The sequence below is a fragment of the Cornus florida genome, unplaced genomic scaffold, assembly GCF_030987335.1.
Source record: "Cornus florida cultivar Cherokee Brave unplaced genomic scaffold, ASM3098733v1 CherokeeBrave_3.0.0_Hap2_Chr08, whole genome shotgun sequence".
In the NCBI taxonomy this organism is placed as follows: domain Eukaryota; kingdom Viridiplantae; phylum Streptophyta; class Magnoliopsida; order Cornales; family Cornaceae; genus Cornus; species Cornus florida.
This window is the reverse complement of record NW_026775578.1, coordinates 10,650,376-10,666,130: the sequence shown is the minus strand read 5'-3', so window position 1 is coordinate 10,666,130 and position 15,755 is coordinate 10,650,376. Positions and strand designations below refer to the sequence as shown.

At 36.1% G+C, this 15,755-nt stretch overlaps 1 protein-coding gene across 1 annotated transcript; it reads left to right on the top strand.

Moving 5' to 3' along the window:
* The first annotated feature begins 559 nt into the window (after window positions 1-559).
* On the top strand, window positions 560-14,155 carry LOC132269708 (uncharacterized). The gene is made up of 6 exons (XM_059770964.1): window positions 560-580; window positions 730-864; window positions 1,708-1,779; window positions 1,895-1,957; window positions 12,347-12,430; window positions 13,712-14,155. The coding sequence occupies exons 1-6, from the start codon at window positions 560-562 to the stop codon at window positions 13,718-13,720; spliced, it is 384 nt and encodes a 127-aa protein (XP_059626947.1). The 3' UTR covers window positions 13,721-14,155.
* The last annotated feature ends 1,600 nt before the right edge of the window (window positions 14,156-15,755 follow it).

Genomic DNA, 15,755 nt, shown 5'->3' with positions numbered 1-15,755 from the left:
TATATATATCTTTCCATAACAATTATTAATTAATTATATTTATATATAATTATATATATATATATATATTTATAATTAATACAAAAATGATCATTTAAATAATTAAATAACCATGGGCCTTTATTAATTAACCCAATAAGGCTTTATACAAGCCCAAGACCACATCTTTTGGTCCAACTTCCCTTAAGCCCAAATTCAATTAATTTAAATAAACCAAATAAACACTTAAATTAAAAAAAAAAAAAAAAAACTAATTACACTAAGCACATAAACAAAACAATAAATTACAACCAAGTCACACCATACCAATAAAATCAACACACCAACAATTCAATCAATAATTAAGCACACACACAACAATCATCATATCAATAATTCACGAAATAAAAATAAAATAAAACAATTAATCTAAGCACTCAATGAAACAAATTAATTAAAAATTAAAATAAACTCAATTAATTCAAATTAAATCAAATAAATTATTTAAAAATAAAATAAAAGTAATTAATTTTAATTAATAAATCATTTAAAATATCCAGGTATTATAGTATATATGCCTATGAGTCTGAAATCTGGACAAGTATGCATTGTTTGATGATATACAGTTGCATTCATCTAAAGGCTGCGGCTAATGATTGTATTTGACTTACATATATGTTCGTTATAATTATAAATAACAATAATAAATATAAGCAACAATTTGTACATAGTACTTTGATCAAATGTCAGCAAAGAACTCAAAGTGGAAAGGGTTTTATTTCAGGAGGTTCTAATGTTCAGGTTGAGCGGTTTGAGGATCTTGATGTTGACATGCATATGCAGCCAGTGAACACTGATCCATCAAAGCTGGAGTCAGTACCTGAGGTCAGTCAAGCTGCTAGAAAAACGAGTCGGTCTTCTCAGCCTCAGTTTTTAGAAATACCTAAATCACACTGTTTTCCATTTTTCAAAATATTTCTTCTGTCGTTGCATTTTACTACATTTCAAAGAATGAGTTCTTAAATTTTTTTTTTAGGTGTTTTGCTATTAATTAAATCTTTATTATTTCATTTTCACTTCTGGGTAAGACAAGCATTAGTGTCCCAACGGGAATTGCGACCTCACCTTCTCCTTAGGTAGTGGCAAGAAATGCCACTCAATTTAATGGATTTAGTAATTTTTATTCTCTCTTCTGGTGCGATTTATTCCTTAGCAAGAAACTTGCATACCCATTTGCCCCTTTGGGGACTTAAACCTTCACCTTTCACTTCGGGAGGTAGATGAGATGGTACTAGGTTACTGCCCTTGGTACTTACAGTGCGATTCATATTGAATTTCATTCTTTTTTTTTTTCTTTTTTTTTTTACTGATTTCGAACTGTTTTGGATAGGTATTTAAGAGTTGACTTTCCTTTCATAGTTATTATATGCTGATCATACAATGCGGGCTATTTCTTTCCCATAAAACTTGTTTCTCTGGAAATAGTCAATTTTTTTAGCACTTCTCATACCAATCGCCTAATCTTATGTTGGTTGTTCACCCTGAAGGGTTGAACTTGGCAGTGAAGCTGCAGATTCTTTTCCCCTTTTTGTTTTGTTGGCAGAGTGTATGTTAAACATCATCTTAGCTAACGACTGACTTTTAATAAAAATTAAATATGGATAATGGGGTTAAATACAGAATATGAGGTGTGTTTTTGTACTTACAAGGGGTACATATTTTGTGTAGGTTCAGTTGGTGGATGGTTTGTTGCTGTTGTTGGGTCTTGAAAATTATTCAACGATATTCAAATATGAGGAAGTGCGTGAATTTTAAAGCTTTCCTTTGTTTACTGCAAATTTATGTACTGGCTTTGGTTTTACCATTACCTTAAGAAATTCCTTCACTATTTTGATGGGTCATGCTTTTTCTGCAGATTGATATGGCCACTCTGGTATGCTTAATTGATGATGATCTCGAGGCTTTAGGATTACCAGAGGTAAATTCAACTAGGCTAACTCTATTATATGTAGCGTTTTTATTCTATTTTATTTTAAAAATTTTATAAGTACTATATGTAGTTTTTCTCTGTTTACCATTGCACCTTTAGAAACTTTGTCTTGGCTGATTGAGGGCTTGCAGAAATAAGAATTTAGTGTAAAGTACCCTCCAGAGGATTTTCGAAATTTTCTTTAGAAGAAACTAGTTGAAAAATTGTGGTCGACCTCCGTTGAGGTTTTACAACATCACCTTAACCACCCGTTGTCAATCAACTAAGTCATCCAAAGGGGTTTATTTTAAGTTCCAAAAATACCCTTATATGAAGTAAAATTATAAAAATGACCTTATTAACTTTACGAAATGAAAATTTAACTAAATCACACACGTCTACATATATATCAAAAGAAGAAGTTTTGGGTTTTGGCTTACTCAAACCGAGAGCCAAGAGCTATATTTATATACAAGGATAGGGTACAAAGAAAAGAAACCAAATCAAAGAAAAATGGGAAATATGCCAAAATCTACGTGATCCCTTGATTATGGGGATCTTATCAACGTGATCTTATGATTACAGGGATCTTATCTACGTGATCCCGTGATAATAGGGATCTTACATAAAACACCTAATAAAAGGCTGAAAATAGCTAATAAATAAATAATAATAACAATACAGATATTTCAACACTCCCCTAGGCTAGCTTGGTAATCGAGGAATGAAACAAAGATGGACCAATGGATTTGGTGAACACATCTACTGACTGATTAGAGGACCGAATAGAGCACGACTTGATAATTCTTGAACGAACCTTCTCTCCCATAAAATGAATGTCTACCTATATATGCTTAGTCCTTTCATGAAGAACAAAATCTGAAGCAAGTATGATGGATGACTTATTATCACAAAACAAGTCTGGGGACTGTTTTTCACGTAGCCCTAGCTCCTCCAAGAAAGATCGAAGCTAGAGAACGTCACAAGTACCCTGGGCCATGGCACGATACTTAGTCTCTGCTGAAGATCTCAAAACTACAGGTTGCTTCTTACTTTTCCAGGATATAAGATGATCTCTATAGAAAGTACAGAAGCCAGATGTGGAATGTCTATCAGTTTTGGACCTAACATAGTCTGCATCACTAGAACAGAATAGCCCAACCTCTTTGCTAGAAGAATAGAATAATCCAAGTCTAGGACAGGACTTAAGAAAATGAAGAATATGATATACCGCATCCATATGAGTTGTACGAGGAGTATGCATAAACTGACTCACATACTAACCACAAAAGTCAAATCAAGATGGGCGTTGGTAAGATAAATCAATCTTCCTACCAAGTGCTGTTACTGCGAGGGATCAAAAAGGAGATCTCTAGACTTAGTCAAAATCTTCAGATTAGGATCCATAGGAGTGGAAGCAGGTCTACACCCAAGCAAACCTGTGTCTCGAAGTAGATCCAAGACATACATCATTTGCGATAAAGAGACACCCTTCTTAGATTTAGCAACCTCAATTCCCAAGAAATATCTTAGATGCCCAATGTCTTTCACATTAAAAGCTTTAGCCAATTGTACTTTACTTGAGTAATCCCAAGGATAACATTGCCAATAATGATGATATCATCAACATAGACAAGAAGAATGATACATCAGCCAGTGGAGTGGAGGAAAGGTGGATAAAACATGTATGGTTTGAATGACATCTAACAAACTACATGGATAGAATTACATCATTGAAGCGGCTGAACCAATCTCTAGGAGATTGTTTTAAACCATGCAAAGACTTCCGCAATCAACAAACCTTTCCAGCATACTCCCCCTCAGCCCGAAAACTAGGTAGATGATCCATATAAATAGTCTCAAGAAGATCACCATTAAGGAAAGTATTCTTCACATCAAGCTGATGAAGAGGCCAATTGTGAGAAGCAGCTAGGGAGGCAAGAAAATGAACTAAGGTCAATTTAGCCATTGGAGCAAAGGTATCATTAAAGTCTTTACCAGGAATCTGAGTAAATCCTTTGGCCACCAAACGGACCCTATACCGATTAATACAACCATCAATCAAATATTTAATACTGAATACCCATTTGCACCCAACAGTTTTCTCACCAGGAGGGAGAGATACAAGTTCATATGTTTCATTTTGCTGTAAAACATACATTTCTACCATCACAGCAGACATCTAATTGGGATTCCGGAGAGCCTCAGACACATTGCTGGGGATTGAAATAGAATCAAGTTTGCCTAGAAAGGGTTTGTAAGACTCTGTAAGACCATCATAAGAGATATACTGCGAAATAGGATGATCAGTACTACAAGCGAATCCAAATCGAGCAGGGGGTTTGTGGTCTCGAGTGGGATACTGAAACTTAGGAACAGGGTAAGGGAAATGTAAAGGAGAGAGAGGAGATGTACCTGAACCTGAATCTGAGGAGGATGGAGGTAGTAGAGGCAGAGCACGAGGGCGGCGAGAATAGACCTGCAAAGGGGGTGAGGAAACCACAAGAGAAGACTCTTCTTAAAAAATAGGAAAAAGACAAGCAAGAGGGAAGTCTTTTGATCAGAAGTAGAAGATAATGTTAGAACCATAAAAGGGGTATGTCCATGAAAGGGGCACTTGTAAAGGGGTTTTACCATTTAATACTCTACTAGGGGTACGATTAATGAGAAAAGTAGTTGTAAGCATCGCTATGTGCCAGTATGACTTTGGCACATTCATACCACTTAAAAGACATCGAACAACTCACATTATTTTGCATTTCTTCGCTCTGCCACGCTATTCTTTCCGGGGGTCTATGGACAAGTAAGTTGATGAAGATTACCCTGTTGCTTAAGTTGAGACCGAAACTCATTGGAAACATATTCATAACCATTGTCAGACCTAATATTCGTAACAACATTTTTATATTGAGTTTTGATCATTTGAGGAATTGAGTGAATAAGGGAAAAACTTCAGATTTCTTTTTAAGTAATATATCCATGTGGAGCAGGAATAATCATCAATGAATGTGACATAATAACGATGCCCCGAAAAAGCAATAACAGGATAAGGACCCCACACATCATAATGTATGAGATCAAACATACTGGGTGCACGATGCATATGAGAAATATAATTGGTTTTAGTATTTTTAAAAAGTTCACAAATCTCACATCGAAACTTATTATCCTTACAAGCTGTTATCAATAAAAGAAAAAGAAGACATAAATACTGAAAGTTTACATGCCCAAGGCGAGCATGCCATAAATTTAAAGTCTGAAAAGAAAAATCATAAGACCTAGAAACTGGAAGAACAGAGACTTGAAGGCTTGAAGCAAGTGGAGGAGGTGTCGATGAAGGATCCCTAAAGTAGTAGAGGCCATCATGGTCATATCCCCTACCAAAAATCCTCTTTGAACACAGGTCCTGTAAAACACAGTAATAAGGAAAGAAAATCATTGCACCGTTGAGTGATTTGTCAAGTTTGCTAACAGATAGAAGATTAAATGCAAAGTTAGGAACATGAAGAACATATAGCAAAATAATATCAGGGGATAGATGAACATCTCCTTTACTACGAATAATGGTTGTTGACCCATCGGCTGGACTAATAGCCTGATTTACAGGGGGTAACGGGAGTAGAAAATAATGACAACTCACCAGTCATGATCATTTGTTTTGGAATCCAAACCCTAAGTAGGTTTTCCCACTTTAACATGAAAAATAGAAGGAGTACCTGTAGCTATAGTAGCCGTGGGAGTAGAAGGGTCAACCCTGGTAGATAAATCTTCGAACTGCTTCTCAAGCTGACCAATATGGGACTGTAACTGATTGAAGTCTTAAAAATGTGGTCTCAGAAGAGTTGAAACAAGACGGTCAACAATTTGTGGAGTTGTGTACCCACAAATAGTATCGGCTACTGTGGCAGTGCGGCCACGGCTAGAAGGATGATAGCGAGAAAATTTATGCTTTAGCTCGGGATATAGCTTAAAGCAACGATCCTTTACATGACCCGTGGCTCCACATTGTTGACAAATAACCTTTCCCTCTGAAAGTCTAGAATTAGCAGTAAGAGCCATTTGATCAACTAGAGTGTATGGTAAAGCTACTGGTTGAGAGATCTGACGTCTATACTCCTCATGGTCAACAGTAGCGAAAACATTATATAAATCAGGCATAGGAGAGGTGTTTATGATTTGAGTTCTAAGAGCATCATACTCAGATCATAAACCCATCAAAAACTGGTAGGTATGCTGGTGGTCCACTTTCTTGACCAAAAGAGTTGCAGCTTCTTCAGAGAAATTGGAGAGAGGTTCATAGTGTGCTAATTCTTCCCACCTAGACTGGAGGTACCGAAAATACTCTGATATTGATAGCTTGAGTGTCTTCAAAGATGCATGAGCAATCTCCTGATAGAGTTCAAAGATACGAGCGTCATTGCGGGAATGGGAATACAACATGTTAAGGGCTTGCCACAGATGAAAAATGGAAGTGTGAAACATGAACATATTATAGATATACTCCTCCATTGAGTTGAAGATCTAACCCAGAATGGTGCACTTGTTCAATGGTGCAATATATTTAGTATATGTCTTTTCCAGTTATTTGACTAGACCCAAAAGCCAACCAGTTTTCCTTTTTCCTTCAATATAGAGTTAAAGAGAACAGGAACAAGATACGAAGTTGCGCCCATTTAAGAGCACACTAGTAACCCGCTATGTCGGAGTATGATGTGCCGAAGATAAAGTATGATGGACCAAGGATAAAATGTCTTTTTGCCTACTAGAATCAGTTATAATACCAAAATAAGGCTGTTCCACACGTCAAAGCAGGAGGAAAGAGAAAAAACAAGGCTAGAAAAATCGGCGCTTTCCTCCAAATATGCTACCGAACTCACACTGGCAGCCCATAAAGAAAAAAAACACCAGAACTTAGGTCATAAAATACCTAACGGAATTCTCCTAAAAAAGGAGTAAAAAACAAAGGGTTACTTGAGGGGTTCGGCGCACGGGTTGGGAGGAGATGGGGGTGCGCCGGAGGTGAGGGAAAACGGAGAGAGAGAAAGAGAGAGAGAGAGAGAGAGATAGATAGATAGAGAGAGAAGGTGGCAGTGTTGGGGAGGAAAATGGGGAGGCGAAGGTTTTTATTTTATTTTGATACCAAAAAGATGAAGTTTTGGGTTTTGGTTTACTTAAATCAAGAGCCAAAAGCTATATTTTTATACAAGAATAGGGTACAAAGAAAGGAAACCAAATCAAAGAAAAACAGGAAATATGCCAAAATCTACGTGATCCCGTGATTATGGGAATCTTATCTACGTGATCCCATGATAATAGGGATCTTACATAAAACACCTAATAAAAGACTGAAAACAGCTAATAAAAATAATAATACAGATATTATACACATTTTGCTTTAATGCCTCCTTCATTGCCCACCCCTTATCACTGCCTCTCTTTCTCTCGCCCCACTGTTCTGTCACCAAACTACCACCACCATCGTCTCTCTCATGGGGCCTCTAGGCTTAGCATACAAAGATTGGTGATTTGGGGTATTGGCAACTCCTGAAGAAGAGAAATTGCTCTTGTAAAAGGGTCTATTGTAGGTTCCTTCATTTTCCCCTCCCCCCCTTCTCTAGTGCCTGTTTAGAGTCAAATGAAGATTCTGATTTTTGCTGCGGACTTTGAAATAGGGACTGGAATATGAATTTCTAATTCAAAGTTTAGTGTTCAATTTTATTTATGTAAACACTGATAGGTTTGGTATTGGGGGCTTATTGGTATACCTCAATTTTACAAATAAAACTCTAAATTGTATATTGTTTTTTAGTTTCAAGTATTTGAAATTCGAAACAAATTAAGCTCCATGCAAACAAGTTCATATATACGAGGGTAAAGGGCAATCCCCCCCCCCCCCCCCCCCCCAGTGTAAATAACCCTCCTTAACTACAAATAACCCTTTGCAACTATATGATTGGTTAGTTTTTAAGACAGAGAAGGTTATTCTGGTTCAGTTTCATCCCCAAAAATTTGTAAAGACATTTTTACCCTTTACATAAAAGGTTGCCATTTAATATTGAGGTATTGTTATAAAATTGGTTAAATAACGTGGGCCCAGTGTAATAAGAGGAGCCACTAAAATTTTGACACCTATGCAACCTTATCACAATAAACCAATGAGACTATGAGAATTTGACAGGGCAATTATCACCTCCACCACTCATTAATTTCTTGGCGTCATGGAAAAAAAAATCTTGGCATCAACAGACACCGTGGCAAGGGTCATGTGGGGAAAACCCCCTATAATATCTATATTGTGTGTATAATCCCCTTATGTTTGTTAACCACCCCTTTGCATAAAAATATGTGCATCTTAGTACCTTTTGTCCATTGTCGTGTACTGGAGCTGCAAATAGACTTAAATACCCCTCTCTATAATTTTTAAAAATAATTACAATAACAAGAAATGTGAAAATACAAAAAGCCCACTGTTTGGTGGACAAAAAAACCTTGCATCGCTGCCGGCAGCCCGGCTGTGTCGTGTCCCTAGCAAAAAATGCTTGTCGCCGCCGTTCCAACTCACTATCAGTCTATCAGACCTTGTTTGCCACCATCCCTAGCAAATCCATAACTCTACTCGTCGTTCGGTACAATACTCTTGCTGCCAAATTCTAAAATAATATTGTTACTCTTGGCTGAGTCATCTTTGAACAATGAGGAACAATCTTCTAACAGTGGGACTCAGTTGGTAATGAGATAACTATAATCTCACTCTCGGTTTGGTCTGAACGGGGAACTGAAACATGCCAGACCGGAACTCATTGCTGTGTCAGACCAAGCTTACCGGAAGAGGATGAATAGAGTTCGCCGTTTGTTCACCCGCAAGGACGGACCCAGAACTTTAAGTAAAGGGGGCAAGACTGATTAGCAATATGTTTTGGGTATATAATGAAAAAAGAAAAAAAGCATGGTATATTAGTAAAAATATATATATTCAGGGGAGCAATTCCCCCCCCCCCCCCTACTTGCACGTAGGTCCGTTCCTGTTCACTGGAGTCGCATGCATGTCTTGGAGCTCACTAGATGGTCCCGAAATGGGTCTCGTTCTGGGTTTTGCTGAAATTGCACTCGTAGCTTGCCGGATTGTTTCGCTACTGTAGCTCTGTAACCAAAACTGTTGTTCACCTTAACTAAGACACACTGGGGGTTGTTCGATCTTTGATTGCAGCTCGCCAGATTGGTTGATGCAGAATGAAGATCACCGAAAAAGCAGGATGCTTCTGAACTGGAGTGGGATGATTCAATCGCCATCACCGGAGCTAGTAGTTGTAGTTTTGGAGCTCGCGGTTGTGTCGCCATCATCGGAATGGGTATGTCTTCGTCGGAGTTCGCATCGACTGAGGTGTACCGAAGATGAAGCTTTCTCTGTATTTGCACAGATGGGAGATCATTGGAACCGTGGTTCATCTGAACTGAATTTGGTGTGTTGCCAGTTGTTATTGGGTCTTCCATCAATTGGCCGATTTAGTTGAAAATTTGGGCCGGTGAGTCCCCGGTTGTGGCGGCGGCGATTTCTCCAATGGGGTTGGGGCATTTTTGGTATATATAAAGGTTATTTTGGAGTTTTCAAGCTCTTAAAATAGTCATATGTCCGGCACATGACTATTTAACGGCCCTTTGCTACCGGAAAGTTGATCGGAGGCCTTCCTTGCAACATTTTGACATCTAGCATAGATTTATACATACAAAATAAACTACAGGGCTGTAATCCACACAAAATCAAAACCACAAGGGTGTTTTGTAGACTTTACCCGGTGGCAATTGCACGTCTTTCCCTACAACTCCATACCCTAATCTATACATTCTCATCCTCAGGCAACACAACTTTCGATGCCTCTTCCTTCTTCAACATCTTCATCTTCTTAAAAGACCCTCTCTTATCATCTTCTTCACCATCCACACTACCTGGATCAAAGATCTGATACTTTCGAACATATATATATATTTTCGTTTCAAACAGATTAATGTGATTCGATTACGATTCCAATTTGGGTTCTGATTTGGATTCCAATTTGGTCCACTACAATTGTTGTTGAATCAAACGCCGTCATCTGGAAACTACTTTGCTCAAGCCCTAATTCGGAATTACAAACCAGCCACAACTCTGACAAAACTTCCAATTACCGATTCCATAATCTCCGAGACTCCAACACTAAACCAGTACTACCATCCGAACCCAACCAAGCTTCGCACCATTCACGGGAGTCGTCTTGTCCAGTAGCCGACCACAATTAGTTCGTATACCTCAATTTTGCAAATACAACTCCAAAGTGTACATTGTTTTTAAGTTTCGGGGATTTGAAATTCGAAACAAATTCAGCTCCGTCCAAACAAGCTCATATACTATTAAACTCTGATTTTGAACCTTCACACCATTTATTGTGACATGAGGTTGGGGTGATTCATTTGCTTGGGGCGAAAAAAATGTCACACTTGCTATTATGCATTCCTTTTCATTTATATGTAAAAATTGAGTTTCGGAAATTGTGAGATCAGACTCTGTTTTGACTTCCTTTTATTGTGAATGGATATATATATATATATATATATATATATATATATATATATTGTTTTTGTTTTACTTTATTTCCGCACATTTGGTTTCTCTATTCTTTTACTTTGGGTGCATATGTTGAAATAACAATGTCATATACAACAGTTTTGAATTGTTTTAAGTATAAGTTAGTCTATTTCATTTCACCGATTGACTTGGACTTTCCTACATTTGAATTGAAAATCTAAAGTCCCTGGATGTTTTAAAACTAACTTTAATATTGATCTTTGATTGAAGTACCAATGATTTAGGGTTCTATGTAACGGGAATTTTTAACGCGTTCCCCTTTTGAACGTTTTTTAATGAAATTTTACTTATAAAAAAAAAAAAATGTAACCAGAATTTTTCTCTGCTGTTCGGTTTAAAGCCTCATTTTCACACTCTTCCCTCTGTATATCAACCCTAAGGTCCTCTAGGTTTCCAGCTGGAATTTAAAACCACATGCTTCTTAGTATTAGTCCAAACTTCTATGATCATCGTGTATGAAACCATCTGAGTTGACTTTTGTTGAAATGGTTATCCACGGGTAATCCTTATAAGCTATTACATGTGCCATTCTTTACTAGTTTTATCACTTCATCAGAGCATTCTTTGTTGTGCCCTGGACCCTCTATTATTTATTTTTATTTATTGTTTCTGTAATGCTGTGGCATGAATTTGGTGTCGGGTCGTGTTGCAACCCGTTGATTGAGCTTTGATCAGTATTTATTTATTGTTTTTTTGGATCGTAAGCCCTATTTAGTACTCTATTGTAGCCCAATATATAATGATGCTTATGGTTTGGAGTGGAATAATAGATAGACATTGAAAATTGCAAAAAAGGGTGAGTCCTTTCACCGGATCTTCACCATGGATGTATGCTTTGCGGAATCACACTAAATCTTTGTTTTATTTGTGTGTGGCGTGTTTATTTTCTGTTAGTGTTTCTTGGGTTCGTTGTGTTTGTCGTAACAATTTATTTCTTGACTCAAAATAGCAACAACTTTTTCTCCAATTGGGTTTGAAATTATGCACGATATCATCTCCTGGTTGATGATTGTTCATTTTGAGTTGTGATATGTGTGTAATCGTTTGCAATACTAATTGCTCTTCTAACCGGATCAAAGTTGGTGAAAATTTCACGTGATGTGACTTTTGAGTATCTGCCTTTTGGTTAATACAAATGCAATTATCAAACTTTAGGGATTTTGAAAAAAGCTCTGATAAGAACAAGATGTGACTCGAATGCACGAGCCGTACGTGATTGGCATGTACTTTTGAATGAGCAAAAATAAATAAAATAAGAGATTTGATAAAATTAGTTATATGTATATCGAGATAAGATTAGGGTTATTTTAGAGTTTTTTTATTTTAAGATTTTATCTGGTAGTTGTGTTTGGTTAGGAATTTATTTCATTGCCAATATATATATGTGTAGGCTTTGGTACTTTTGATTTGGACGCTATATGATGGTTGTTGATTAACGAGCATGTTGTTTTAGTGATTTTGTTTCGATATTCTCCCTCGCTCCCATCTTTCCTCTCTTCTTTTTTCTGCATTTATTTGGTATCAGAGCTTTCCCCTACAAATGGTGTCAACATTATAATGAAGTATGTGTTTAGATAAAAATTAATACTAGCTTAATTGGATACCACCTCTCTAAGCAGCTAGTTGGCTGCGTCTCTATATTTGTGGATCATTCGATTCATGGGTCGTGATTTAGGATATGCTCGTTTTTTCTTTTCTGTTACTATCAGAAAGAGATATGACTCCCACCCTCCAAAATTAGTCTCTTGCCCATTTTTTGTTCACTTTGCCTGTTTCAGGGTCCAAGAAAGAAGATACTTTTGGCATTGGAGACTGAAGGCTTTCTTTCATCGTCAAATACCAAAATTGCCCCAAAAAACAATGTAAGTATGTTTGAACATTACTCATTTTCACCCTGTTTTGCAACTGCTTTTGCTTTTTTTATATTTTTGTGAAAAGTGAAAACTTGTTTAGTAACTTTGTTGCAATTTGAATAATAAATATTGTGTTTGTTTCCAAAAAAGAGGCAGAAACCAGGAAACGCCAAATTGGGGTAGTATTTTCAGTTCTTTCAGTAAAGAATGCTGTATTTTCAAATTTGCAACACTATTTTACAAAACATGTTTTAATGTTTTTGCTTTAAAAATTCTTGCAACAAATTTTACTATACCAAACATGTTTCAATTACTATTAAACACACTCCACAATAAAAATGTTATTTATGGTTCGGATCAAAATAGAAACGCTAAACATTTTCGGATGCCAAGCAGGCCCTTTGTGATTTAAAATTACTCATATACTGTCACTGGTGTAATGAAAATTCCCTTATTTATTTATTTATTTATTTATTATTATTTTTTTTTACTTATGAAGAAAAAAAACCCCTCCAGTGCCTTTACTCCCTACGGTTTAGTTAAGTTTATTTAAATTACACTGATTGTAAGTTGATTACACTGATTGTAAGTCGGTTTAAGTTTACTAGTTAAATAATTTCTAAATGACGATATTATGTGAGTGAAAATGACTTAAATGACCTTATTAGTTTTACCAAATGACCATTTTCATTCAATTTTATTTATATAAAAATGAGTGAAGGTTGATTGATTAAGTAATTGTTTGGTTTAAAAGAGGGCGGAGTTATATATGTTATTTATATTTAAAGAGTTTTATAAAATATTTAATGGGAGCATTAATAGAATATTTTATTTTTTGGTATGTTGGCTTTTTTTGTGAAAATGTGTATCGAGTGAGCACCAAAATAATAATAATAATAACAGTATGGTTGAATGAAAATGCTATGCATGGTGTAGTCAAGTACGTGGTCGAGGTTGTTATTGGGCATGATTGGGGCAATTAGGTTGATAGAGAATTGGGGGAGGTGAAATTTTTGGTGTCAAATAATTTTGAGTTGAGGGCATTGAAGTATCTTCGAGGATATAGTTTTTCAATTGTGTGCGTATAGTTCTACATGGGTCAAGCAAAGGCTCAAGCTCAAATTGACGTAATTTGATTTCTTTAGTGTGTTTGTACTGTTTGTATGACTCACAAGAAAACAAAGCCGAGAGAGTAATCAAAGAAAGAGTTTGAGAATCGAACTTAGGAAATTTGAATTTTATAACCGACAACATTATCATGCAGGTTTTCTCATTTATATTGGTATGTAGGTGGCTTGATTTTTGACTTGGAGGGTTGAAGTTTTGGTGAAAATTCCTGCATCACATCTAGAAGTAGAAGCAGACTATTTGGCATCATGGATTGGTGGTTGGATTTTTTTGTATCAATGCTTTTGTTTTTATTTTTATTTTATTTTTTATTTTCTTTTCCACCATGTTGAAAAATGGGTAAAAAAATGTTATTGATACCATCTTTCACAAGATATGTTGAATTATAGTGGTACTATTTACATATATATATATACGACTTTAAAATTAATGTGAGTTACATATATAGTGGTGGTACTTTAAATGATGCCCGGTAACCGAGGGCATGGATTGTAGTTGGCCCAGCCGGCACCCAAAAAAGTGACACAGAAAGCGTGGCAGGCTTATGCCAAGACAAGTCTTTTGAATTGGCTGCTTGGTGCATACTATTTGAGTCGGAGGCTAACAACAACAGAGCTCAAATATCCTTCTTGAGAAAGGGCAGTTTGTAAACAAGTTTGTACTTTAGAATAAATCAAAGCACAATAAAAATACAGCTTCTGTGATTGAAAACGCAAAATAGACACTACTGGCAAACAGACCCCTTAATTTTTCTGTTATGTTCCATGTACTACCTGAAGCAATTTATCCCAAATAGCTTAAATTTATCAGCTCATAATAAGTATCAAACATACCTAGCAGTACACAAATCATGCTATAAAATAACTTACCAGAAGCCAGTGCCGTTTCAATTGCATATCCAAAACTAAAATTTGTTTGTTCACTTAAAAGCATGACACATACCATGCAGTACACAAACCAGACTATTTACCTGGTCATATAAATTTCTTAGGCATATAATAAATTATCTCACTAGAGGCTATCGAGTGTTGTTCATCTCACGCAAAATACATTTCAATTGTATATCGTCTTCAATAATCAAGACATTACACAACTCGTCTGAATAAACCTCCAAGTTAATGAATTCATAGTCCTTTATCTTGTCAATCTACCAATTTGACTAATTAAATATGTTGATTGACTATGTTAAAAACAATCCACACCTTATTATGTCGACATCCATTTTGACAAATTATGTGGCGATGACTTGGCGGGTATTTTAATGGTGATGTCACTATTAGAGTGATACTAATGGCAGGGTTGTTACACTTTGTTTAAAGTTGTAATGTGGCAGTTATTATGTAGAGAGAGAGAGAGAGAGAGAGAGAGAGTTTTGAATAACATACGGGTGTTTGCACTTGATATTGTTGTTGGAAGATAATTGTTCAAGAGATCAAATTTAATCATGTGATAAGGTTTTATTAAAATTATTAGTTAGTAAGAATTTATGTATGATTATCCCTAATTATCTTTACTTTGTGGAAGATAAACGAGGGATATATTATCATATTCTTCAACTAATGTGAATTTGTGGAGAAGAAATTTTGGGTAATCAATTGTAATCCAATAACTTGATTTTATAATGTAGTTTATGTCCCACTAAGTAAATGAGCAAGTTGCAATTTCTATTTGACAATTATGTGCTAAACAAAATTAGCAGATTAATGTAGTTGCAAGCAGTGGCTGATTTTCAGTATGCACAATTTCAATTTCCAACAAGTAACTTATAGTAATTGTGCAATAATAATGATAAGAATTCAGCAATTAAATAGCACAATTATAAGGGAGATAAGGGAAGAGAAATTGCAAACATAGATACGGCGATTTTAGCGAGGTTCAGAAACTCATACTCCTCGGCTCAAGACCATTCTTGAGACTTTCCAATCCACTATGGCTCCTTCTTACGGCTGGAGAACAAACCTCGATTAGAAGCAATTCCTTGCTTCTCCTTGCTAAGAGACAATCTCTCTTAGTCTTCCTACGGGCCAAACCAGCCCTTACAATATCCTTACTAAGAGATCACCTCTCTTAGTCTTCTATAGGCCACACCAACCCTTACAATAGCTTTGCTAAGAGAATTCCTTCTCTTAGGCTTACAACAAAAATGAATAAGTGTTACAAGTTTCTCTCTCTCAGCACTGATTTATAGATTATAGCTCACTCTAGA

Bases quoted from the DNA above. Each gene is read 5' to 3' on its own strand.
- LOC132269708 (XM_059770964.1), top strand. From the start codon at position 560: ATGAGTCTGAAATCTGGACAA. The intron at 581-729 runs GTATGCATTGTT...ATCAAATGTCAG, and splicing joins TGAGTCTGAAATCTGGACAA to CAAAGAACTCAAAGTGGAAA. The intron at 1,958-12,346 runs GTAAATTCAACT...TGCCTGTTTCAG, and splicing joins AGGCTTTAGGATTACCAGAG to GGTCCAAGAAAGAAGATACT.